The sequence below is a fragment of the Tachysurus vachellii genome, chromosome 16 (genome assembly GCF_030014155.1).
Source record: "Tachysurus vachellii isolate PV-2020 chromosome 16, HZAU_Pvac_v1, whole genome shotgun sequence".
NCBI classification, from domain to species: Eukaryota; Metazoa; Chordata; class Actinopteri; order Siluriformes; family Bagridae; genus Tachysurus; species Tachysurus vachellii.
The window spans coordinates 8,695,683-8,721,016 of NC_083475.1; the positions used below are offsets into that span (position 1 = coordinate 8,695,683).

General features: G+C 39.2%; 1 protein-coding gene across 1 annotated transcript in view; it reads left to right on the top strand.

The window, feature by feature from the left end:
• nell2b (neural EGFL like 2b) overlaps positions 1–25,334 on the top strand; it is a 67,867-nt gene that overhangs the window by 32,135 nt on the left and 10,398 nt on the right. The window contains exons 10-18 of the mRNA XM_060890011.1: positions 175–266; positions 589–691; positions 3,311–3,445; positions 4,785–4,910; positions 8,702–8,824; positions 10,478–10,573; positions 22,409–22,549; positions 23,440–23,633; positions 25,058–25,234. Of these exons, the coding sequence (XP_060745994.1) occupies positions 175–266; positions 589–691; positions 3,311–3,445; positions 4,785–4,910; positions 8,702–8,824; positions 10,478–10,573; positions 22,409–22,549; positions 23,440–23,633; positions 25,058–25,234 (1,187 nt within the window). The remainder of the gene's footprint in view (positions 1–174; positions 267–588; positions 692–3,310; positions 3,446–4,784; positions 4,911–8,701; positions 8,825–10,477; positions 10,574–22,408; positions 22,550–23,439; positions 23,634–25,057; positions 25,235–25,334) is intronic.

The window sequence follows — 25,334 nt, forward strand, 5'->3', positions numbered from 1 at the left end:
GCACACACTCAATCCTCCATCATAATGTGGAACTGATGCAGCAACATGTTTCAGTAAACAAACTAATGACTCTTTGAGTAATGACTAAATCTGTTCCTTAACTCAGTGGAACACTAACTAATCTGTCTCGCTGTGTTTCTCTTTCTGTGTGTGTGTGTGTGTGTGTGTGTGTAGCTGTGTGTGTATTCAGAGAGAGGGTGTATGTGGAAGGCGAACGGAAGAGCGTGCATGACTCTACAGGAAACTGTCTGCTTTATGAGTGCAGGGTAAGCACAAGCTGCAGGAAATATTCTTTGCTACAATTTAGACATCTGGGAATAAAACAGGAAGGCGAGAGGAGGAGGAAGAAGTCATGTCATTTCCAGCTCAAGCATATGACTGTGTACTGAATATAAAGTTTTAGACAAGATGAAAGTTTCCTGACACCAGATTGTTTATCAACTCGCTGCTGAGATATAATTAATGACATTTGTTTATGTTTTACTGAATACTTTACTGTGAGAAATGATTGTGTGTGTGTGTGTGTGTGTGTGTGTGTGTGTGTGTGTGTGTGTGTGTGTGTGTGTGTGTGTGCGTGCGTGCGTGCAGGACCGTAAGATGAGGAAAGTTGAAATCAAAACTTGTCCAGAGCTCAACTGCCCTGAATCAGAGCAGATAACCCTCACAGACCGCTGCTGTAAAGTGTGTCAAGGTAACACACACATACACACACACACATACATACAAACTCACGCATATACACATACAAACACACATACAAACACGCACCATCACGCATATGCACACACACACACAAACACACTCGTACAAACACACACTCACGCATATGCACCCACACACACTCACGCATATGCACACACACACTCATACAAACACACATACAAACACACACCCTCACGCATATGCACACACACACACACACACACACACCCTCACGCATATACACACACACACACAAACACACACACACACGCACACACAAAAACACATATACAAACACACACCCTCATGCATATGCACATACAAACACACTTGTACAAACACACACACTCACTCATATGCACACACATGCACAAAACACACTCACACAAACACAATCATACAAAAACACACACAAACACACTCACACAAACACAATCATACAAAAACACACCAACACATACTCTACACAAACACACTCATACAAACACACACAAACATACTGTACCTATACATACAGACACACACATGCACACACAACATTCATGTGCACATTACAGAGCCACTCTGGTCATACTTTATGTTCATGATCATAAAAAAAAAAAGATTTGTTACAATGATGATTTCAGCATGTTTGAGCTACAACCTGGAAAAAAAGGGAAAGCTTTTGATGCTGTAGAAACAGGCGAGCTGGCTAAAATTAGTTTAGAGTGTATGATGTATTAACTTTCCAAGCCCAGTGAATTGTATGGTCAGCGTTATAGATGTAACCAACCTATGTGTCTCTGATGGATCTCTAGGATGAGCACAATAACAACCCAAAGCACAAATCCAAGTCCACACTGGGACTTGGATTTGTGCTTTGGGTTGTTATTGTGCTCATCCTTTTATTTTCATTAGATTTTATGATAGGTATTGGACAAAATATTTTTTGGAGCTACCCATGATTCCATGATTGAACAGAGCCCCAGGCTAAGGATGATGCTTCCACCACCATGCTTCATCATGCAGTCTCTTCTGACTATAACACAGTTTGAAATGATTTATTCAGGCTTGGATTTTGAAAAAAGGAAAAGAAAGAGCTTCTTTCTAGCCATATACCTCATGCTCAGTCATTTAAAGAAGAACAGAGATTGTTGTCACATGCAGGAAGTGAGCAGCACCAGAAATTCCTGCAGCTCCTTTAATGTTGCAGTAGGTGTCTTGGCAGCCTCCCTATAGGATTTCCTGTCGCTTTGTCAGTGTTTCAGAAAATCCTTTCTATACCTACTGTACAAACTGCATAGTCCACAGTCACGGTCTTGCTTTAAACTTATAAAAAGATTCTCACTCAAAATTCTAAAGTTTTTGTTACTTGTCTAGGGTTTCTGCAAAGAACCGGATGTTAAAAGGCAGTTTAAATGAAGCTGGTGGTAAAAAAACTATTAGTCTGTAGAAAGATGTTGAAAACCTCATGCAGTGAATGTCAAGCTTGGATCAAGTTGGTAAATAGATTAGGTCATAGGTCATATGTGTAGCCTAAAGAGAATACATGTCTTTGTTCCTTATTACCAACTAGGATTAAACCTTAACTCCAATGTTATCTGTTTTTCTGTTTTTTTTTCTCTCTGGTTGAGATACATACATTCATTCATTCATTCACTCATTTTCTACCGCTTATCCGAACTATCTCGGGTCACGGGGAGCCTGTGCCTATCTCAGGCGTCATCGGGCATCAAGGCAGGATACACCCTGGACGGAGTGCCAACCCATCGCAGGGCACACACACACACACTCTCATTCACTCACGCACTCACACACTACGGACAATTTTCCAGAGATGCCAATCAACCTACCATGCATGTCTTTGGTCAGGGGGAGGAAACCGGAGTACCCGGAGGAAACCCCCGAGGCACGGGGAGAACATGCAAACTCCACACACACAAGGTGGAGGCGGGAATCGAACCCCCAACCCTGGAGGTGTGAGATGAACGTGCTAACCACTAAGCCACCGTGCCCCTTAGTTGAGATACAGTAAAAGAAATTTTGTTATATAGTAGAAGCCTGTATTGTTCTGATCCTCATATGTGCTGAACATGCGTCATTATTCTCTGATATACTTTTCATTTTTCTTTATACTTTTTACCTGTTTGTGTTTACGTATTTGTTTGTGCTTTCTTCATTCTTGATCCGAAGGTATGTGAAAGCTATAGTCTGTAACAATCTCTAAATAATAAAATAAATCATAACGGTATCAGCAGTGGTTGTGAAGCAGGTTTGCTTGTAAAACAGTTTCTATCCATCACACACACAGATATACACACACACACACACATGCACACACACACACACACACACACACACACACACACTTTTTTCTGCTAATTAGTTTCTGTTTAAGATTGCAACCTCAGCTCATTAAGCACATAAACAGTGGGCATAGTCTGTGTTTACCCATTCATGTCCCTGACACCCCTCCAAGCTACTGTTAGAACATACACACATTCTCCTACACACATACACACACACACACACACACACACACACACACACACACACACACCGGTATGTTGTTAAGTGGTTTGTCTACTCTCTCTCTCTCTTTCTTTCTCTCTCTCTTTTACACACACAGGACATGATTTCTGTGCGGATGGCTACAGCAGCAGCTGTGTGGAGAACTCAGAATGTGTGAACCTGGAGGCAGGAGCCTGCTGCAGCTGCAGAGACGGCTACCGGGCAGTGAGGGATGACAGCGCATACTGCCAAGGTACCTAATGACTCACTCAGGAAATGAACAAATCTGCCTCAGCAGATGTTTAATACCAGACTTTTGGAGCTTTTTTACCTAAAAGTTCTGGGATATATATTTATATCCTATATTTTTTGGGTGTTGGGCTAGAGAGAGAGAGGTTTATATATATATATATATATATATATATATATATATATATATATATATATATATATATATATATATATACTGTTGTGATAGATAGATAGATAGATAGATAGATAGATAGATAGATAGATAGATAGATCTTTAGAACCTCTAAATTATAGTTTCACTATATTTGGCTAGAGGTTAGAATAGATTTTCAGGCAGTGCTTTTTTTTCAGACCTTCAATTGATTTGATTTAAGCGTTTTAAAGATCTGTCTCATGCAGAGAAAAGAGAGAGCAGACTCAGAGATTTCTAATGAGATAGAAGTAGTTCCGGTGATTATAAAGTTTGCCAGTGAATGACTATTTCATTATGGACATCATCCTTGCATGTCTAATCAATATGTACTGCTTTACATTCTGGAATACAGATATGTGTGTGTGTGTGTGTGTGCGTGTGTGTGTGCGTGTGTGTGTGCGTGCGTGCGTGCGTGCGTGCGTGCGTGCGTGCGTGCGTGCGTTTATATGAACGCGCGCGCGTTTATATGAAACCCAATATGTACAAGTTAGGCACTAAATTGTACTGTGGCTATACAGTGTGTGTGTACATGTGCCTTTGAGCTGTAGATTATTACTGTGAGGTTTAAAACCTCATTATTAATCACTTTACGTTGTTAAGTTGCTCACTCTATATGTAGTGTACGTATGTGATTGCATACTGTCCACAATATTTTGTGATTTTTTTTTTATTCTTTTTTTTTTAGTTTGCAAGCAATGCTTATTTTCTGGTAAAGAACTCAAGTTGGTGAAGTTTTAAGCACAACATTCTTATTTAAATCTCCTACATATAGACACCTATGTAATAAATTTCTATGATAGTGTACACATGTTCTACACTCATCAAAGAGGGCTTAATGTGTTTCTCGACCCAAATCTGCATAAAATCGTTGCAAGCTCCTCTGAATACACATGAGTTTTGTTCCTCCTACTCCTAAGATTTTGCTTGAATTTGAGTTAACTTCCTCCATCACAAAACCATAAAATCCTGGAGACACTCGTTAAATTGTTTCATTTGTTATGATAAAAAAGTCATTAGGTCATTAAATCGTTAGGACATGGTGTGTGAAATCCTATGAACATTTTCTAATCTTGTAATGAAGCTCCAGTGTTAGTGAATATTGGTGCTGTGCTCATTTACAATATTTCTTTTGGGTGTTGGGTTGCAGATATTGATGAATGTGCAGAGGGGAAACACTACTGCAGGGAGAACACGATGTGTGTGAACACACCAGGATCATTCGTGTGCGCGTGTGTCGAAGGCTATCTCCGGATCGATGACTACTCCTGCACTGGTGAGTTCTGTAAACTACTTTTGCTTCATAGATTTTGTAAGGTTTATGAGTTTGTGTACGAGTGTGTGTGGATGAATTGTGTCTCTCAACAGACACCATTTTTTATTGTGTTCAATCTAAGAACGTAAAGAACAGACCTGCGTTCTCGTGAATATCGGCCTTGCCAGACTCCCCTGGAAGAACAAATTCGAAGGACAGGAGTACATAGACTGCATGTTTTCGAAATGAGATGTGCTGAGATCTTCCTGATGCTCAGTAGCATGTTTAATACATCTAATAGTGGGACAGGGTCACCAAATGGACAATTCATCTCTTCAGTGCTCCCAAATGCTACGTCCTAATGTCTTTAAAGCTGCTATTTTAACGCTCCAAGTTATCTTTCACTTTATTAAAGTTACTGTTGGTTGCCATAGTAATAACATTTACGAACATCATTAGCATTCATTTCTTGCTGCTAAAATGAAAGTTTCTGGAGGGAGATTTGGTGTTTTGTGTTGTAGCACTGTAGCACAGAACAGCACAGAGAGACAGGGAAAGTGTTCACCAAAAAGACAGTAAAAAAAAAAAAAAGGCAGTAAACTTAGGATGCCTTCAGTAGATGAAGGAAAGGGTGTCTTCCGTTAGTTGGCGGTCGGCGATGAATCGTCGGCAGGCACTGGAGTCGTGTTATTTATTTAGCAGACCCTGGAGTAAAGAAAATGCAGAGAAAAATGTGCTGTTAGTTCCACCTGAAGAGTGTTTCACTTTGTTCAGGCACTCTGGCTGCTGAGCCAAACTCTCCGTTGTATTCTCCTCCGTGTGAAGAGTTCAGCGGCGCTACTGATTGGTTCGCTGCTTTTTGGCAGGCCTTTTTCTGACCTGTCCTGCACTCTAATTTAGTGGCGCTGGCCTGGGTGCTGATCTTCTGACAGTTAACAGCTGCGCCGCTGTCCAAGGTCCTGAACTACCTCCTCCTCTTGCTCTCCATGGAATAAAGGGAGCGAAGAGTGGTTTTGCTTTGTTTGAATGCTGTACTGATTGTGCCACGTTCACAGTATATATGCACCATGTCATAGGAGATGACTATTTAAAATCGCTGCACCACGTCACTCAATTTAATTTGTCAGATCACTGGACACACCCACATCTAGTCACTAACAGTCTTTGTCACTTTGTCACTGCGAGTTGCTGTATGTGTGCATTAGTCATATCTTTTAGCTGGTTAATAGATTTACTGTTAAATATTGAAGGGTGTTTTAACGTACATAGTAAACAACTTAAAACTAAGCTTGTGAGTTTAAACTTCCATCAGCATGGAAGCTAGTGTCATTTATTTAAAATACTTCTGAAGGATAGATTTTATATGTATTAATATAAATAATTGTTTTTAGATACATATTTTATGGGTCAGGTTTCTATCATCTGCCATAGTTTTGCCACAGCGATTTCTGGGGCTTCAAACAGCTCTGGAGTGCTTGTTTTTGTCTGACGTATTTCACGTGTCCTTAGTACTTCAGCGTTCGTGAGTACACAAAGACGCATACGTTCACATATTGAAGAACGACTTTTGTTTATATTCTCATCTGTTTTTTTTTTTTCCCGTATGAGCAAAAACTGCTTCAGGAAGTAGAACATTTTTGTTCCTTCTACTGCGCAGTGTTTCTGCTGAAGTTTTGTTTAATAAGCACTCAGCTCTGTGGCTGAACTTAATTTCCCGAGACACTTGAGACATTTTTGTGTTGTGTATCTCATTCGCTCCACTGAGTCTTATTTATGTATTTATTTATTTATATTTATATAATCTTTTTGTTATTCTAAAGCCAATCATCTACTCATGGTCTGAGACACCTTGCTGAATATCACGCCATTGCTGTTCTCTTTATTTGTAATATAAATCGCCCTGGAATGAACTTGCTGGAATGAATCGAATTATGAATCGTTTGTGGAGTTAAACCCTGTTATTAATGCAAGAGAGAATTGTTAGAGAGATTGCTAAATTATGCGCTCTTTTTCTGCTACTGAACCGATCATGGCATCATTTAACCAATTCCAGCGAGCATTAGCATTCAGAATATTTATTACATTGTCCAGAAAGCAGTGACTCATTAGCACTTTCAATTATTTTTACGCACATCTGCCCACAAAGAGCAGTATCTATAACTTTTTCTGAACTAAGAACCAGATAATCTATAAAACTAGAAATAAATTCATTTTATTTGTTAAAACTGATGAACGGATTAAAGGAGTAGTACCTCAGTATCACTGCAACTCGGCGCACACAGTAAAGCCAGAAAGCCAGGGCTCGTGTTTTATTTATATATATATATTTTTTATTTATATATATATATATATATATATATATATATATATATATATATATATATATATATATATATATATATATCCTATTTCTAGAATTTTTTTTATTTATATTTTTTATTGTACTTTCTAGAAATGCTCCAATTTGCATAATTGTCTGCTACTAGAAAAAAGATTAGCTATGTCAAGTTTGGAATTAGTATAAATATGTGAAATAGCTTCTGATGTCTTCTAATATTTGCTTTGTTGAAATCTTTCTAAATAATCACTACATTTGATTATTCAAGATATATTAACTAGTTAATAGGATGTATTTTGTAGTGCAATGAAACTCAGGACTCAGTTCAGTTGTTTTAGTTATTTTGTCGCTTGTTGTTTTACAAGGAGCGTGTAGAGTTTTTATATCCATTGCATGTGGGACAATGTGGCTCAAGTGTGCTATATTAGTATGCCACATGTACCCCCATCTCCATCCCCCATCTCTTTAAATAAAAACAACAACCCTCTGTTATATCATTTCTGATAATAAACAGAAACTCCAATAAGGAAGTGAAATTCTAATTATAGTCCACATTCTTATAAATAGTAAAGTTTAACTGTCATTATCTGTTGTTTGTTTCGTCTACTGTCGGAAAGAATCGCCTTCCTTTCCACCAGAATCTGTGATTTACAGTTTTAATTGTGTCTTGAACATCAGTTTACATTTAATCGGTGTAGTTCATTTGAAAATAATTTTAATCTAAAGTCATTAAAACATTATAAAATTATAATTTTGTGTGATGCTGTTATGTAATTACTTGTTTTTTTTGTTTTGTGTGTGTGTGTGTGTAGTACATGGTGGCCATGTTTAAAGGCTGCTGTGTTAAGTGGGAATTGGAATTTGTGGGTGACAGTGATGAGAGAAATGTATGCAAATTGATCTAGACTTTTTATTATAAAATTACAATAAAAAAATACATTATTGAAGTAATATGAAAAAATATAAACCTTATAGAAGTAGGTTTAATAAACATCTACTGTCAGCATATAACAGGAAATGCTTGATATGACTATTCAAGATATTTTCACTTGCTAATTCTTCTTTTTTATATATATATTGTTATATATATTTATACATCGTCACTTATATCCTTCAGTGACCTTCCGACGTTTGTATCTTCAGCTCGGTTGCATTTCAATTCACGCCTCATTAATATTAATGAAGCTTGTTCTCCTGCAGCCGAGCCCTTCTTCTGTTCTCACACTTGAGAAACGACTTCTCTAGACTTCCTAAAGTCTTTCCTTTCCTGTGTGCCACTCTACCCCTTTGAGCTTCCTTTAGGCTCTTTTCCCAAGCAGAAATATTAATGAGCTCGGGAGACACCTGACCCAACGTTTTTTTTTGTTCTAGTAGGCTAGGTAAAAGGTTTTATTTAGGTTAGCTGATGGTGTGTGTTATTAAGACGTGGCTACGTGGCTTCTTATAGTTATATGGTGGCTGTGTGTATTTTCAGAGCATAATGAGTGTATAAGTGGACTCCACAGCTGCGATGAGAACGCACTCTGCTTTAATACAGTGGGAGGACACAGCTGCACCTGCAAACCGGGGTACCTGGGTAATGGCACCGTCTGCAGAGGTGAGCTAAACTAGCAATCATTTCTACAGCACTTACATATATCATATCATCATATATCTGTCAGGATTTAGCCCGGACTTTGGCCGTATGATTTTTGGCCTTGTCTATTCCTTCTCGCCTCTGTACACCTGTCCCTTATGTGTCTAATTGTCTTTAGTATTTAGTCATGTCACATTGCCTATGGCAGCGCGGAATCCTCATCTCTCGTCACATCTTTGGTTGTCTTTTGTTGTCTTTTGTCGTGTCTGTGTTTCAGTTTTGTTTGTTTTAGTTAATAAATCGATTTATTTTAGCTATCCTGCATTTGGGTCTGTTTTTATCCCCACACCACTGACAATATCATATCATATAGACTAGACAGCTAAGAAAGCTGGATTTAAATTTAAAATGTTATTAATTCTTCTAATATGTCACTGGTTATAATATCTGAGGTCTGCGGTCGTTCCGACTTAACCCCTAGCTGCTCACGTGGGCGTGTAAGTAATTAACCATGCTGTGGTGTGCTGTTATAGGAAAATAATTAGCGTCAGGGCGGCGTTACTGTTATTACACCAAACATTATTGTCTTTATGTAACACTGCTTTTTGAATGGTTTTATTCCTAAGCCATTTTCAACAATAATATTAATAAAGATAATCTTTTACTTATTAACGGTCAGGTCATACTTTCTTTTACTTTTACATTTAACATTGTGGAACATCTGTGAAGCAAGTTAGTTTTTCACTGATTATTAGAGCAGCTGCTGTCCAGAGGAACTTTGAGCTAATTTTCTTGCAGAACATTGTCTCTGGATCTCTACGTGATTCCTGACTCACTGCTCCAAAACACCATAAGAGACTCAATAATATTCAGATCTGTTGACTGCGCCGACCATGGGAGAGTTTCAGCTTCACTTTTATATCCATCAAACCCCTCTGTAAATAGTATTAAAGTGTATTAGGATGATAATGCAAGACTAGACTAGACTAGACCCCCAAAAAGCACAAAGTCTTTTAATTTACAAAGTTCTGATACTTGTGACTCCTTCTGTATATGTTAAATCAGCATGTACTTATTTTACATAAACTTAACCTGAATCACTGGAACTGTCTCCATATCAACACATTTTTTAAATAAATAAATTTTTTTTACCCATTTTTTATTTTTGGATATTTGATGTAAGCTGTTTCCATAGGAACAGTAAAATTCTCGAACGAATGCGTTCGCACTAACACACCGGCTAAAATAGAAAAATAATCATCCACTTTCGACCAATAAGCCCAGCGTTTCTCTCATTGGCACACAAATTACAGCTAATGTTCTAGACCGTCCTTTACTCTCTGATTCCAAATCCGCAAATAGTCAAACTACTTTCAAAGCTCATGGCGACCTGACAGAAAAAACATTTGTTTGTCACCAGGCTGTATGTATGATAAGCTAGTGAGAGAAAACAAATGTCACATGCACACTTCACTAGAAATGATGACCGAGTACGATGACACTGAATCCATTTGATTTCATGTATAAAATGCAGTTAAAAAAGAATCATGCTTATACGAAACATATAACACACGAAACCTTGATAAATCATTCGAAGATCCTTAAAGATTTTTTGTAATTGATGTTGCTTAATTACTTTGGTCCTGAGTGTGTGTGTGTGTTTTGTTGCCGCAGCACAGTGTGATGGATTGTGCCATAACGGAGGCTCCTGTGTGGCTCCAGACACATGCATCTGCCAACAAGGCTTTACTGGGAAGAGATGTGAAACAGGTGAGAGTGTGAGATCAAACACTAGATATGACGAGATGTAGAGAAAACTGTGATAGAAGATCTGAAACTGATCAGCACACATCCATGTTGTAGAAGGTTCTCTGCAGAGGTTAACATAATAATGAAAAACCTCTGTGAGGTAGAATTGGACACACAGAGTTTACAGTGCATTCAGAGCCACGTCATGTAGGATCACATCTTGATGGGTGTCCTAAACCTTTGGGGATGTGGACTACATGATCAGAAGGTTGTGAGTTCGAATCCCAGTTCCAACCAGTTGGGCCTTGAGCAAGAGTTGCAGTTGCAGAGTTTTCTTTTTAAATAAATGATAATAAAGAAAAATAAAGATAAAATATAAGTCATCGTGGATAAGGGTGTCTTCCAAATGCTGTCTATGTAAATGGTCGTTTGTCTAAGCAGAGGTCCAATACTGAAAGATTACAGCTTCTATATCCAAGTGGAAAAAAAGAAAGGAAAAAAAATTACATTTACCTACATTAACATTACATATGAGAACCTAACATAAGCTGAGCAATTATAACATTCTAGCTTAACATTAAGATAAGTGTGCGTTTACATCTGTCAGAGTGACTGATACTTTTGCTTTGTGCGCTGTTTTATTTGCCGTATTTTCTTATTGCATTTTAATTAAACAATCCACGAAGAGGAAAATAAATGTTGGCTCTGGAACTTGTTCATTCATTGTTCAGAATAAGAATGAAACAAACCTCTGAAATAAAAATTCAAATTGAAAAAATGGATCTCAGTGATAACATCATACAAATTTAAATTCAACACACAGAGTTACCCCACAAACCAAACCCCTAAACTCTTTCTCACACACACACACACACACACACACACATACACAAATCCATACAGTAGATATTTATAGTGATACTGAAAGAACATGGTGGTCTGGATTATTAAAAACTAGCAGGAAGATTTTACTCATTGCAGTCTATTACACTGAGTAAAAGATTTTCTGCATTCATTACATGTCTAAATTTTAAGGCAGTGTTATAGATTTTAAAGGGATGCATAAAAGAGTTTTGCCATAAAAGGGTTAGCCAATGCCACTATGTAATGCTGTGACAGCAGGACATGTGGCTGGAGTGTTCCCCAACATATAGAGTGGCAAGACAACACCTACACACTTCTGTGTGAGTGACAGGGAGAGGGAGAGAGGGTTTATGTGTGTGTGTGTAATTTGCTGTTTGTGTAATTCTGGTGTTCTTGGAGAGCACATACATAAATTGACAGTTATCTTGTTTTTTACCTCTCGACAGTTGAGTGTGTGTTTGTGTGTGTGTGTGTGTGTGTGTGTGTTTTTTTTGACCAGATACGAGGTTTTCAGTCAGTATAACACTGACATTTCTACTGTTAGGAAATAAAACAATGAAAACAGCATGGCTATGTGCCATGTTTGTTAAGTGTAGAAGGTTTGTGTTTATTGTCAATATGTGCTTTCTAGAGCAGGAAATGTGTTAAAAACAAGAAACTGTTTTTTTCACATGCTTCCTTAATGAAAAGCTACATCAGCATGTAATGTTCTAGCAGCACAGAGCACAGTCAAGCCAAGTAAGCTCTCTCTCTCACTCTGTCTCTGTGTCTCTCTCTCTCTCTCATGCTCTCTCGCTCGCTCTCTCTCTCATGCTCTCTCTCTCTCTCTCTGTCTCTGTGTCTCTCTCTCTCTCTCACTCTGTCTCTGTGTCTCTCTCTCTCTCTCTCTCTCTCTCTCTCTCTCGCTCGCTCTCTCTCTCATGCTCTCTCTCTCTCTCTCTCTCTCTCTCTCTCTCTCTCTCTCTCTCATGCTCTCTCTCTCTCTCTCTGTCTCTGTGTCTCTCTCTCTCTCTCTCTCTCACTCTGTCTCTGTGTCTCTCTCTCTCTCTCTCTCTCTGTCTCTGTGTCTCTCTCTCTCTCTCTCTCTCTCTCTCTCTCTCTCTCTCTCTCTCTCTCTCTCTCTCTCTCTCTCTCTCTCTCGCTCTCTCTCTCTCTCTCTCTCATGCTCTCTCTCTCTCTCTCTCTCTCTCTCTCTCTCTCTCTCTCTCTCTCGCTCTCTCTCTCTCTCTCATGCTCTCTCCCTCTCTCTCTCTCTCTCTCTCTCTCTCTCTCTCTCGCTCTCTCTCTCGCTCTCTCTCTCCCTCTCTCTCTCTCTCTCTCTCTCTCTCTCTCTCTCTCTCTCTCTCTCTCTCTCATGCTCTCTCCCTCCCTCTCTCTCTCTCTCTCTCTCTCTCTCTCTCTTCTCTCTCTCTCTCATGCGCTCTCCCTCCCTCTCTCTCTCTCTCTCTCTCTCTCTCTCTCTCTCTCTCTCTCTCTCTCTCTCTCTCTCTTTTCATTGTCTCTCTCTCTCTCTTTCTCTGTATCTTTCTCTCTCTCTCCCTCTCTCTCTCTCTCTCTCTCTCTCTCTCTCTCTCATGCTCTCTCGCTCTCTCTCTCTCTCTCTCTCTCTCTCTCTCTCTTCTCTCTCTCTCTCATGCGCTCTCCTTCCCTCTCTCCCTCCCTCTCTCTCTCTCTCTCTCTCTCTCTCTCTCTCTCTCTTTTCACTGTCTCTCTCTCTCTCTTTCTCTGTATCTTTCTCTCTCTCTCTCTCTCTCTCTCTCTCTCCCCCTCTTTTCTCTCTCTCTCTCTCTCTCTCTCTCTCTCTCTTTTCACTCTCTCTCTCTCTATGTGAGAGACAGAAATTAAACTGACTCTTTACCTGATGTGTCACATGACCTGGATATTGGGTCCTAAGCCTTTGTTTAGCTCTATAAGCTCTATAACAACTTCTATACTGAACTCTTGTGTTTTAATCTTCACACTCATGACTCTGGAGTTCTTCGATTCATCGGTCATTTCTTTTAACGATGGAGCGTTTAAGAACCATTTGTTCAGTGCCATAAAGCTCGCAGGATCAAATCCCAGTGCGCAGCTGGAAGCGACAGCCTCTCTCTTTAATTAACACCATGCCTTAAGGGTCCCTTTAGGAGGTAAAGCTTTTACATATAGATAACAAAAAATAGCTAATTTAATGTTATTAACAATGATAATCACATTCTTCTGTAGATGTCGTTTGTGATGTTTGTATGACGTTTGTATTCTAATTCTCACAATTACATTTGGACAGCGTCATAAATTCTGTTTTTTTTTTTTGTTTTGTTTTTTTTTTGTTTTTTAATGAAACAGTGATGATGAATTTTAAAAGTTTTTTTAGTGAACATTAGGCATTAAAGCCACTTTACAGTGTAAATATGTTTCTATGAATAAAATAAATATACAATTTATATTTAAAATGTATATAAATGGTGCACATATTTTAGGGCTTAGTAGTTGATACTTAAGGCTTAGTAGTTGATACCGTAGCTGTTACATATTTATGCTTCATAGTGCTGCTACAGTGGAGGAAGAAGAATCTGAAGGATCTGGAGTCTTGTCTGTTGTCAGGACATCATGAGGCCACTGTGTGTTTGAATGAGATACGGTTACTGGACATACAGTGTGTTACAGCAGTGTTGCTGGAGGACGTTTATAGCGTTTTTAAGTGATTAGCAAGTTCCAAGCGCCTTCGCTATAAATCACGGAGACGGGAGCGTCTTCTTCATGTGAATACAAGCCGATTGTTTGGATTGTTTTGTCAAAGTGCAGTGGGTTTGTGTTTGTGATGCCACCTCACATCTTCAGGGACTCTGCTTTGACCCTGAGCTCACAGCGCTGTCTGTGTGATGTTCTGTGTGTGTTCTTCCTGTATTCATGCGGGATCTTCAGTTTGTCTTAAAGAATATGCCTAACCTTGACTTTTGCTAGTGCCTACCTTTTCTGCAGATTAAAAAAGAATCTTGAGAGAAAGAGAGAGAGACAGAGAGAGAGTGAGAGAATGAGAGAGAGAGAGAGAGAAAAAAAAAGAAAGAGAGAATGAAAATGAGTGTGGAGACCGGATCACCACAATTACCATATTTCAGAATGTTCTTTTTTTAAAGTGGTTCTGTGACAAAATCTCCCACCGTGTTTGTTTTCTGGGGCATGTGTGTGTGTGTTTGTGTGTGTGTGTGTGTGTGTTTGACAGACACAAAATCAAAATGCAGGTGTGTCTGTTTAAATGGCTAAATATCTACACTGAAACTGAATCTGAAGAAAGACAAAGCATCTCAAATCGCTTTCTATGGCACTGACAACTTTCTGTTGTTCTGTGGTAGTATTTATACTACATTTACACTTGTGTTTGAAGTAGTGAGCCGTATGGATTGGAAAGAATATATCGTCGCTGTCGGGCAGAAACCTCGTATGTCCAAATTTGGTCAATTTCGTATTTTTTCACATATCGATGCTATTGGTCAGTCCCCACGTGGGTCTGTTATTTTTACAAGTTATTAACCAATCTAAAGTCTTGAAAATAGCTTGAGCGCAAATCTCATAACTCCATTGGACACTTCAACTGTCCACCTCTTCCTCACTCCGTGGGAGAGCTTCACGGCATATTTCTCCTCAAGAAGAGTCGCAACGAATCAACACGTCTTCTGAGGTAAATGTCTTCAAAACACTGGGCTCAAAGAAAAAAAAAATCTTGACCCCCGCTAGTTCTGGTGCTCGTCTGAGGACAGGAATTTAGCGCAAGACAATCCACTGCAACGCAGACTAAACCCTGTGCACTGCAGATAAGGTACGGCGTTTTTTCATTTCCTGAAAAATAACGGTTTTGGAGATACGAGGATTCCGCCTGACAGCGACGATATACACATAGGGTAAATACATTTATTGTGTATGTATTGTGTATATACTGTATAGGGAGTGCATGGTGGCTTAGTGGTTTTGTGTTACACCTCCAGGGTTGGGGTTTCGGTTCCTGCCTCCACACTGTGTGTCCGGATTGTACATGTTCCTCGCCTGTTTCAGGAGTATTGTACACTAATTGCCATCTCTAAATCATTTGTACTGTGTAAATGGGTGTGTGAGTCTGTGTCAGGGCCCCTGTTGTATCCTGAGTCCCCTGGGAAAGGCTCCAGGCTTCCTGCAACCCTGTGTAGGAAAAGTGGCATAGATGAACATACATCTCCATTGTGTATAAACACAGGCAGTGTTATTTGACTTTTAGTATACTCTTGGTAGTTAAATATGTTTGTTGTGTTTCCAGACTTCCGTTTGCATATTTAGCACCACACACTTTGCATAAAATCCATTAATTCCGTATAATTGCTGTTGAATCTTTTATGCACCGATTCCTCTGTGTTGCTGCCATGTTGCCAAACAAAATGCAGAGGGAACGTGAGCTGACGAAATGCCTGCTCTTTGTTTTTTATTGCTTTGTTTGTCTGTCTATCATGTGAGAACAACAAATTGAGTAAAACTTGGTTCATAAGACAGCTTGGAATGCCATGAATAAAATGAGCAGATTACTCGTATTTCATGACACTCGTGACAAAACTGACACTTGTGTTGATATTTTAATCTTTTACAATCTAGACAGAAAGACTGAAGTTTCATCCTGTATAAAGAGTCAAGATTTGATGTTTAACTTTTTTGTCACGTTCAATCGTTGGACCCTTTGGTACTATTCGGATCAATCAGACTGGGTTTTAAAGCACCACAGAAATAAAATGAATTCAATGAAATCAAATTAAATTCATTATGCATTATAAGTTTACACATTTGGTCTTTATTTCAGTCCCCAGCAGTACAGATAACATTTGTGATTAATATTTGTAATTACTAGATCACTATAAAACTATGAAAGTGTCATTCTTTTATTTATTTATTTATTTATTTATTTATTTATTTATTTAGTTAGTTAGTTAGTTAGTTAGTTAGTTAGTTATTGATAAAGTTATAATTTGTGCACCAAAATATACAATAATGAAGACCTTAGTGGCATAAATCTTGAAAAAAAAAATTGAAATGGAACATTTAATGTTCATTATTTTGAACCGAGTTATCAAATACAAAAAAAAAAAAAAAAAAAAATACTGCAGTCACTGCGATTAAATTAAGCTTTGAACAATGCATGTAAAAATGCGGATGAGTTACCACAACTGCATAAACACCATTTCGCACTTCTTAGATTGACCTGAACACCAGTCATGGGTTAAAATATGTTTATTAGCAAAATGTTATTTATTTATTTATTTTTTTAAATACAGCATCAGTCTGAGAATTCAGCATGAAAAAGAATAAAAAGTATATTTGCTGTATTTAATTTACTTTGTATGTGTAATTGTACAGGACCATTTTGTTCCTCAAGCTACAAACAAAGGTCAGTGTAAGTGTAACTTGTAAAGTAAGTGTAAAGAGTAACAGTGTAACTTTAAATATATAACAAATAGGTACATCATTGTCTATGTGGTTGAACTAAAACTTCTAGTTCTTTCAATTAAAGCTCTAAAAGATTTACTCTTCAGACAAGTTCTATATTTTCTTTTTCTGAAACCTTATTTTATTGAAAAGACTTGAAGAAAGATATGCAGAAGTCATCAACAGGGAGGGTTAGACTTCATTCTGATTTCTGGTACTAAGGAATGAAAGCTAGTTCCTTTACTGAAAGTAAAATATGTAAGCGTGTAAGCAGAAAATATTACAATAACGCTTTGATTGAAAAGGTGTGCCTTCGAGTGAATAGGTCTTGAAATGAAAAATATTTGCAGATAAACTCTTTCGTTACCGTTTACTCGCTGTTCGTGGCCTTGGTACATTTGAGCTGTATTGTAATTCCAAACACTGAGAGGAAAAAAAATATGCAGCTTGAAGAAAATGCTTGAGAAATGTGTAGAGTTGAAATTGCACTTGGGGGGCACGGTGGCTTAGTGGTTAGCACGTTCGCCTCACACCTCCAGGGTTGGGGGTTCGATTCCCGCCTCCGCCTTGTGTGTGTGGAGTTTGCATGTTCTCCCCGTGCCTCGGGGGTTTCCTCCGGGTACTCCGGTTTCCTCCCCCGGTCCAAAGACATGCATGGTAGGTTGATTGGCATCTCTGGAAAATTGTCCGTAGTGTGTGATTGCGTGAGTGAATGAGAGTGTGTGTGTGCCCTGTGATGGGTTGGCACTCCATCCAGGGTGTATCCTGCCTTGATGCCCGATGATGCCTGAGATAGGCACAGGCTCCCCGTGACCCGAGGTAGTTCGGATAAGCGGTAGAAAATGAGTGAGATAGAGAGAGTGAAATTGCACTTAAATTTGTTACTATTAGTATAAATTGTTCAGATGTGACCATTATAAAACAGTTCTGCTACCTAGTCCCTGGGTCTCTGGTTCACTCCTGAACTCAGGTTACTCTTTCACGTTACATTTATAGCATCAGGCATACACCCTAATCCAGAGAGAGATAAGGGCCTTGCTCAGGGGCCCAGCAGTGGCAGCTTGGTGGACCTATGATTCAAACCTACAGCCTTCTGTTTGGTACCACTACGCTACCAAATCCCCATAGGTTCACATATCATAGCTTCACATGTATCTTTGTATTTTCTCTTGGTTCTCTGGTGTCCTCCGACCTCCCCGAAACAAGCAAGCACTGTATTGGATACACTAACTAGGTAGTATGGATGAGTATGCACAGTGTTTACAGGATAGGCTCTGGATCTACCATGAGACGGATAAAGCCCAGGATGAAATCGATACGTACAGTAATAGTATCTTTAGTCTAGAACTTCACAGGAACCAAAGCTGATCTTACAAAAGCTCTTGTAGCTAAATGATCACAAATTCTCACAGCCTCACTCTAACATCTAGTGGAAATCCTTTCCAGAAGAGTGGAGTGCATTATATCAGCAAACCTACAGGGACTACTTTTAAAATGGGATGTTCAGCAAACACATATGAGTGTCATGGTCAGTTGTGCACAAACTATATAGATTGTATTATAGCATTGAATGTTGAGAGTAGATTTTAAATATTTGTTGTTGGAAGGTTAATAGTTTTAGGCTCGATTTGACCCATGAGATGCTATTTAGAGATCCCTCCTGTACAGCGTTACAGAAAATATGGAGAAAAGCTTCTGCAGAAGATTGTGCGTGGGTGCAGCATTTTGTGTGTGTGTGTACGAGTGTGTGTTGCCTGCACTCTTGGCCTCTATCAGGGTTGATTTTCAGCATTTTTACACAAATGCACACTCTCAGCAGTGACACGGCGAAAGCACACTGCGTCCTCAGCACTAGCTCCATCGAGATGTAAAGGTGCATGTAAATCCTCTCATTAGTCTAAAGGGAGAGTGATGAGGAGATAAGATGAGATGTGCAAGCGAAAGTTGATTGAGAGGGTGAAATAAGGGGGCTCCTTTTTTAAAAAGCACTCATTGATGCTAATGGCATGACCCTGAGACTGCACATCTTCTTCATACATGGTTCCATCCCATCCATCCATCCACCCATGCATTTATAATTTTATCCATTCTGTCCACTTACAGTATATGTTATATATAACTTTTTCACTGAAAATAATGGTTTTAACAATAATGTGAGACCCTTAAGCTTATTTTCCTTTGTGGGTAAATAAGCCAGAAATTATGCATTGTGCCATCTAACCATGACATTCACTGACTAATTAAAGGCAGCAGTTTTCACTCCAGGGTCTCTGGTTGGGAAAATCCTCTCAATCAACAGTCAACAGCCCAAATACCAGCTTGTCCTTTAAGGAAAGTGTGTGTGTGTGTGTGTTAGTGCGTCACACAGGATAGATGCCACGCAGGATAGATATACTTTGAAATGAGAAGTAAACACTCTAGTTGAAAGATTTGGAATAAGGCGTTTCAACTGAAAGCCTACTATGAATATATAGATAAGAGCATTGGCATTATGGATGGATTGATGGATAGATGGATAAATGGGTGACTGGATGGGTGGATATTGTGGAAACGGCTATGGTAGAACCGACATTATTTTTTTATTTACATAGCAATAGAATCTAAGGCCTAGTCGACCAAGAAGAAGCATGCAACTTATAAATAAAAGGTATAGGTGCTTCTTCCAAGTAATATTGGGAATAGAAATAAACTGCTGTAAAGCTGCATAGCGGTAAGCCAGAGACACCATTAGCGGAGAGGTGTTAAAGAACTGTGTATTCAAATCAGAACTATTGTAAGATCCAAGCGGATCTTATTTAGAGCGCTAAAGAGAGCAGACGTGTCATTGTGGCCTGAATGCTAAAAGACTCAGAGAGGCTACTAAAGACTCCTAGAGGTGTCAGCATCAGTGGTTTAGCCCTGACACAGCAGTTTTTGACCTATTTGATCTTGGCTACGGTAACATTTGGACCAAATCCAACTAAAATTCGACCACCAGGAAAGCAAATTCAGTCAAGGTTGCACAAATGCGAGACGAGAAAGACATGCTTTTGCTTCTGGTTGAGGGTAGTTTTATTTTGCACCAAATTTATTTTAGTGAACACTGACCTTGTGAGACAACAAAATACAAACTTGGGAGGGCTGTGATTTCTTCGCTGACTTAAAAAATAGAAGAGCTGCTTATTATTTGGTAGAGTTTGCTCTACCAAATGTGGTGCAAGGAAGGACAACTGCTGAACCAGGGGGTGTGGCTGTGTTCAGAGTGAACCAATCACCTTCAGTCTCATGTTCAAAAGTAATCATCATACAGCTGTCATCAGTAATATTCTGATTAACCCCAAATTTCTGTAGGATTTTCTTCACATCTTTGAAGCCATGTTCAGCAAGACAAGAGTTTATCAGAATTATAATTTTTTTAATTCAAATAACACGCTTCAGAAGAGCATAAAATTGTGTTCATAGTAGTAAAGTCTATAGGTTTAGAGAACAAAAATTAATTCCCAAGTTAGAAAAAATGGCAGCTTTGACTCAGATGTTATGGATGATGTCAACATATAAAGGAGCAAAAATTTAAATCACTCTCACTCTCTCATTTTCTACCGCTTATCCGAACTACCTCGGGTCACGGGGTGCCTGTGCCTCAGGCGACATCGGGCATCAAGGCAGGATACACCCTGGACGGAGTGCCAGCCCATCACAGGGCACACACACACACACACACACTCATTCACTCACGCAATCACACACTACGGACAATTTTCCAGAGATGCCAATCAACCTACCATGCATGTCTTTGGACCGGGGGAGGAAACCGGAGTACCCGGAGGAAACCCCCGAGGCACGGGGAGAACATGCAAACTCCACACACACAAGGTGGAGGCGGGAATCGAACCCCCAACCCTGGAGGTGTGAGGCGAACGTGCTAACCACTAAGCCACCGTGCCCCCCAAATTTAAATCAATTATAATAAAGTATCTTCCATCACTAAGTATCTACAACCGTGTTGGTTGTTAGAGGAAGCACATGTCCTAGAATAATAAGTGTGTGACCGAATAAGATCACGGAGTTATACTGTATGAAGAGCAGTGTATATGTCAGATATCTTGAGGAGCACTGAAAGTAATGAGGACATCTAATGAAAAGCGGCTTGCAGATGTCACAAGCCTGCGAGCTACAACTTCACAGTGACGGCGAATGTGACAGGTGTAAACAGCATATATGCTAAGGATGCTCAGGCCTAACACCACACAGCCACAGCACAGTGAGGTGTACCCTGTTATCATGAGGGAAAAAAAAGTGTTATGACACTATTGGGGCTGACTCAAATTAAAAGATAATGAGAACAGACTTAATAGCTGAGAGTATTATACAGTAGCTACTGGTTTTTCAATCACATAATGGTCATCATGTGACATGTCAAGTATCTTAGCTAATTTCAATTTTAATTTAAACGCTTTAGGTATAAACAAAAATGCTAGAGCAAGTAGATACCATAGTATGTAATTATGTCACTTATGTGATTGCTTTACTAATACCTAAATCATCAGGTTTTAATTTTTGTTGAACCATGATCCAAGAGATTTTCTTTTAGCCCATACTGTAGATTAACGCAGCTTGTTGCTGTCAGTTGTGTTAAGTGGACTTCATTTCCTATCACGTAGCGCTGCCTACAAACACGGACGCGACGGATGACACACCTTCACGTCACATGCTCTCAGTTGGCGATGAACTCACTGCTTGCATTTAAAAGCCACTTTTAGTTGCCACCATGTTGTAAAGTATATTATCAGTTTCTGTCATTGATCTGTCATTATTTAGTGATTGGAGATTTGAAATATTTGTCTTATTAGTAGTCACCGATGGACTTGCGTGTCTTTCAGTGAGTAGCTGTGCGTACATCTGAAGCTTAAAGCTCAAACTCAGTAATCGAAAGCAAGTCCTCTTCTCCATCTACACACACAAATACACAATGTTCAATAAAAAACATATACATACGTTACAACTTAAGCCCCAGAGATGTATCGTGAGAGAAATGCACGACAAATTCAAAAGCACTATAATGCACAATGTTGTGGTTAACTCTGGTCGGTCAGGTAATCGCTCTTAACTGCGTCGCAAAGATGAAGACTGAATGGCAGAGCAGCTGAATTGATACACTCCATCAAGGCCATTAATAATAGTCCTTTCTGAATGCATGATTCAAGGACAAGGAGGGAAAAAAAGAAAATAGTTGAATACATGTGTTAAAAAGGAGACTACACTGAGCCCAAGGGTGTTCACTGCAGACGGCATGGCCTTGATTTTCTTTTCTTTTTTTCGCTTTTCTTTTTGTGTGAAGGTGAAACATGTTTTTCACGTAGCATAGGGTGAATATAGCAGCTTTAACTGAGTGACAAAAGCTCAGTTTCTGCTAAGGTTTATGTGGGCTGCTGTTTTCAATGGCAAAGACACACTGACATTTTGTAGACGTTTAACAGCTTATTTAATCCTTTCCTATCTGAGAGGGGAACAATAAAAAAAAAAATTAAAAAAAAAAGAATTTCGGCAATAGATTAAATGTTGTCTCACTTTTGTTCTTTGACCATGTGACAGACATTGACGAGTGTTCGAACGGCTTTGTGGAGTGTGACAGTCGAGCCACATGTGTGAACCTTCCAGGCTGGTATCACTGCGAATGCCGTGATGGTTACCATGATAATGGCTTGTTTTTATCAAATGGGGAGTCTTGTGAAGGTAGGATGATTTTCTGGACCTTTCAAGAAATCTTTGATCATGTTTACGTATAAAAGATATAACCCTTAATTACTAGCCTTCCTCCTACTCCAATGTTTCTTTAATATGCAACATAAAAATACTGTATATCCTGCTGAATTATTACATATGACTCAGTAACTGAGTAACTGGAGCGCTGCAGAGCTCTAAGGTGACATGGGCAGACTCAACAAACATGGATGGAAGGCTCTACATTAGGCAGAAACCCAATGCTTCTCATCATTAAGAACAATGAAGCATTGAAGCATGGCGGTGGTAACGTAATGTTGTGTGGTCAGGGTTGAGGGTAAGATAGATGGAGCCTAGAGGAAAAACCTGCTCCAACCTGCTCCAAGAGACTTTCCAATAGCTTTCTGAAGCTACTGAAGACTCGAGTGGTTCAAAACTATGCATGGGCGACAAATCAAAGTGCTGACCTCGATCCGATTGAGAATTTGTGGCGAGACTTGAATTGATGTTCAGCAAATATTTCCGTTCGATCTGCCAGCTTGAATGCAGCAATCAGAAAGCTATTAAACACACATTCCAGAAGGCTTTCTAATGTAATTACAGCTGTAGGTAATTCTACCAAATGTTGGCCTGGGGGCCAGTGAGTGGTGGGGTGAATGGGGGATTAAATAATTATTATTGTTTATTTTTATTATAATTATTATTATTGTTCCTGTAGATGTTACACATATCGTATGAGTAGGTGTATAAGAGCTGTATGTTCTCATTATTCCTAGGCCCCTAAACATCATATCTACTATAATTCATATATTATTTGAAATTATTTATTAATTATTTGGAAAATTAGGCTCTTCTATATCTTCTGTCCATCACACAGAGATGTTTGTGGTCTGTTTTTGCAGATATTGATGAATGTGAGACAGGTAGGCACAGCTGTGCTAACGACACGGTGTGCTTTAACATGGACGGAGGCTACGACTGCAGGTGTCCTCATGGGAAAAACTGCACAGGAGACTGTTTTCATGATGGAAAGGTGAAGCACAACAGGCAGATTTGGGTGCTGGATGAGGACAGGTGTGCTGTCTGCTCCTGCCAGGTAAAGCACAGCTAAGAGAATGACTTTACCTTTACGTTTTCTCGGATGTTTATGACAGCAGTTATTGCAACTACAGTTTGTAGTTTTGCTGCATCACAGTTTCAAGGTCCCTTGAGCTCGAGTTAGTGTCTGCGTAGGTTTCCTCTAGATTCACTGTTTTACTGCCAACGCCTACATGTTAGCAGCTAGAGTTTTTTTCTACTTATGCAGTGAGCCCTGCAATGGACTTCCAAGGTTTATTACCGGGATAGTCTCTGAATCTCTCTGAATGTAATATTAATACACTACAGTATGTAGTAACGAACCCAGGGGACTCAGGGGACATCCTAGCTGAGGTGCCAGTCCACTGCAAGGCACAATCAGCCTTCAACGCGTGTCCTTGGACTGGGTAAGGAAACCGGGGTATCCTTAAGAAAGCCCTGAACACAAGGGCTACAAACACAAAGCAAATGACTTGCACCTTCAGCCCTGGAAGTGCAAAAGCAAACATGCTAACTACAATGTCAAAAACCGCTACTGCAACCATGACCAGGATAAATCAGCTGCTGTAAGCTGCTAAATGAATGAACCAAAGGAAAAAAGAAATCTTTTTGGCAGTAAAGATATCAGTTAGACTTGGACTAACATTGTGTATGCACACACATTTGGCACTGATACGATATTAGACCTAAGTCTTATTTCAGTTTAGAAATGTATCCACTCACTTAATCTGTGTGACACTGACACTGTGAAATTTGAAATATCTTAACATTATTCAAAAAGGATTAGTTTTCATGCTTCCATATCACACTACAAGTTGAAAAATACCAGATTGAAAGGTCTTGAAAGGTCCAGAGATTTGCTACAAGAAATAAAGATGTCTGGTTTACTCTTTTTACCAGAGGCCAAAGATGGATTTTGCTCCTGTTTGTTCATGTTCATGTTCAGCATTGGATTTCTTTCTCGTGTCAAACTCCACAGTGGTGGTTAATAGAACTTAGGTCTTTAGGGCAATACGAATCAGTGGTATATAAGTATTTCTGTTTTTTTTTCTGTTTTTAGGGGCAATATATTTGATATATATCAAATCTCTAATTAGATCTAATGATGAATATCAAACCCATTTCTGCTCTCTGAGATGCCCCAAGTACTTTAAAGGGCATTAACCTCAACCACTAAAATTCTGTGTAAGATTATCCCAACAGAGGTAAAAACACTGAAAGCCAACAGTGTCCTGAATCCTTTTATATCAGACTTGTGATGATAAAATAATTCATTTGTTTCTAGTGAATAAAAATGTCCTATAAGTCGATTTCTATTCTGCTGACAGAAAGGAAATCCAGTGTACTGGTAAAAATGGTTAATCCCATTAAGATAATAATCCATCTTTACTTATCGTTCAATTAGTACAGTATATCATTTATCTGTTTATATTCTCCTTACAGTCAGGTTTGGTGATGTGTAGACGGATGGTGTGTGACTGCGAGAACCCGACAGTGGACATCTCCTGCTGTCCGGAGTGTGACCCCCGTCTCAGCTCTCAGTGTCGGCTCTACAGTGGCCTTCTGACTTACAACAGCGGTGACACCTGGGTGGACAAGTGCCAGCAGTGCCAATGCATCGTGAGCTAACATAATTAGCATTGTATTAACACAACCTTTACCATAACTACCACATGCTAAACACGCTACATCATAGCGCATATGCGACAGTTGAATTAGT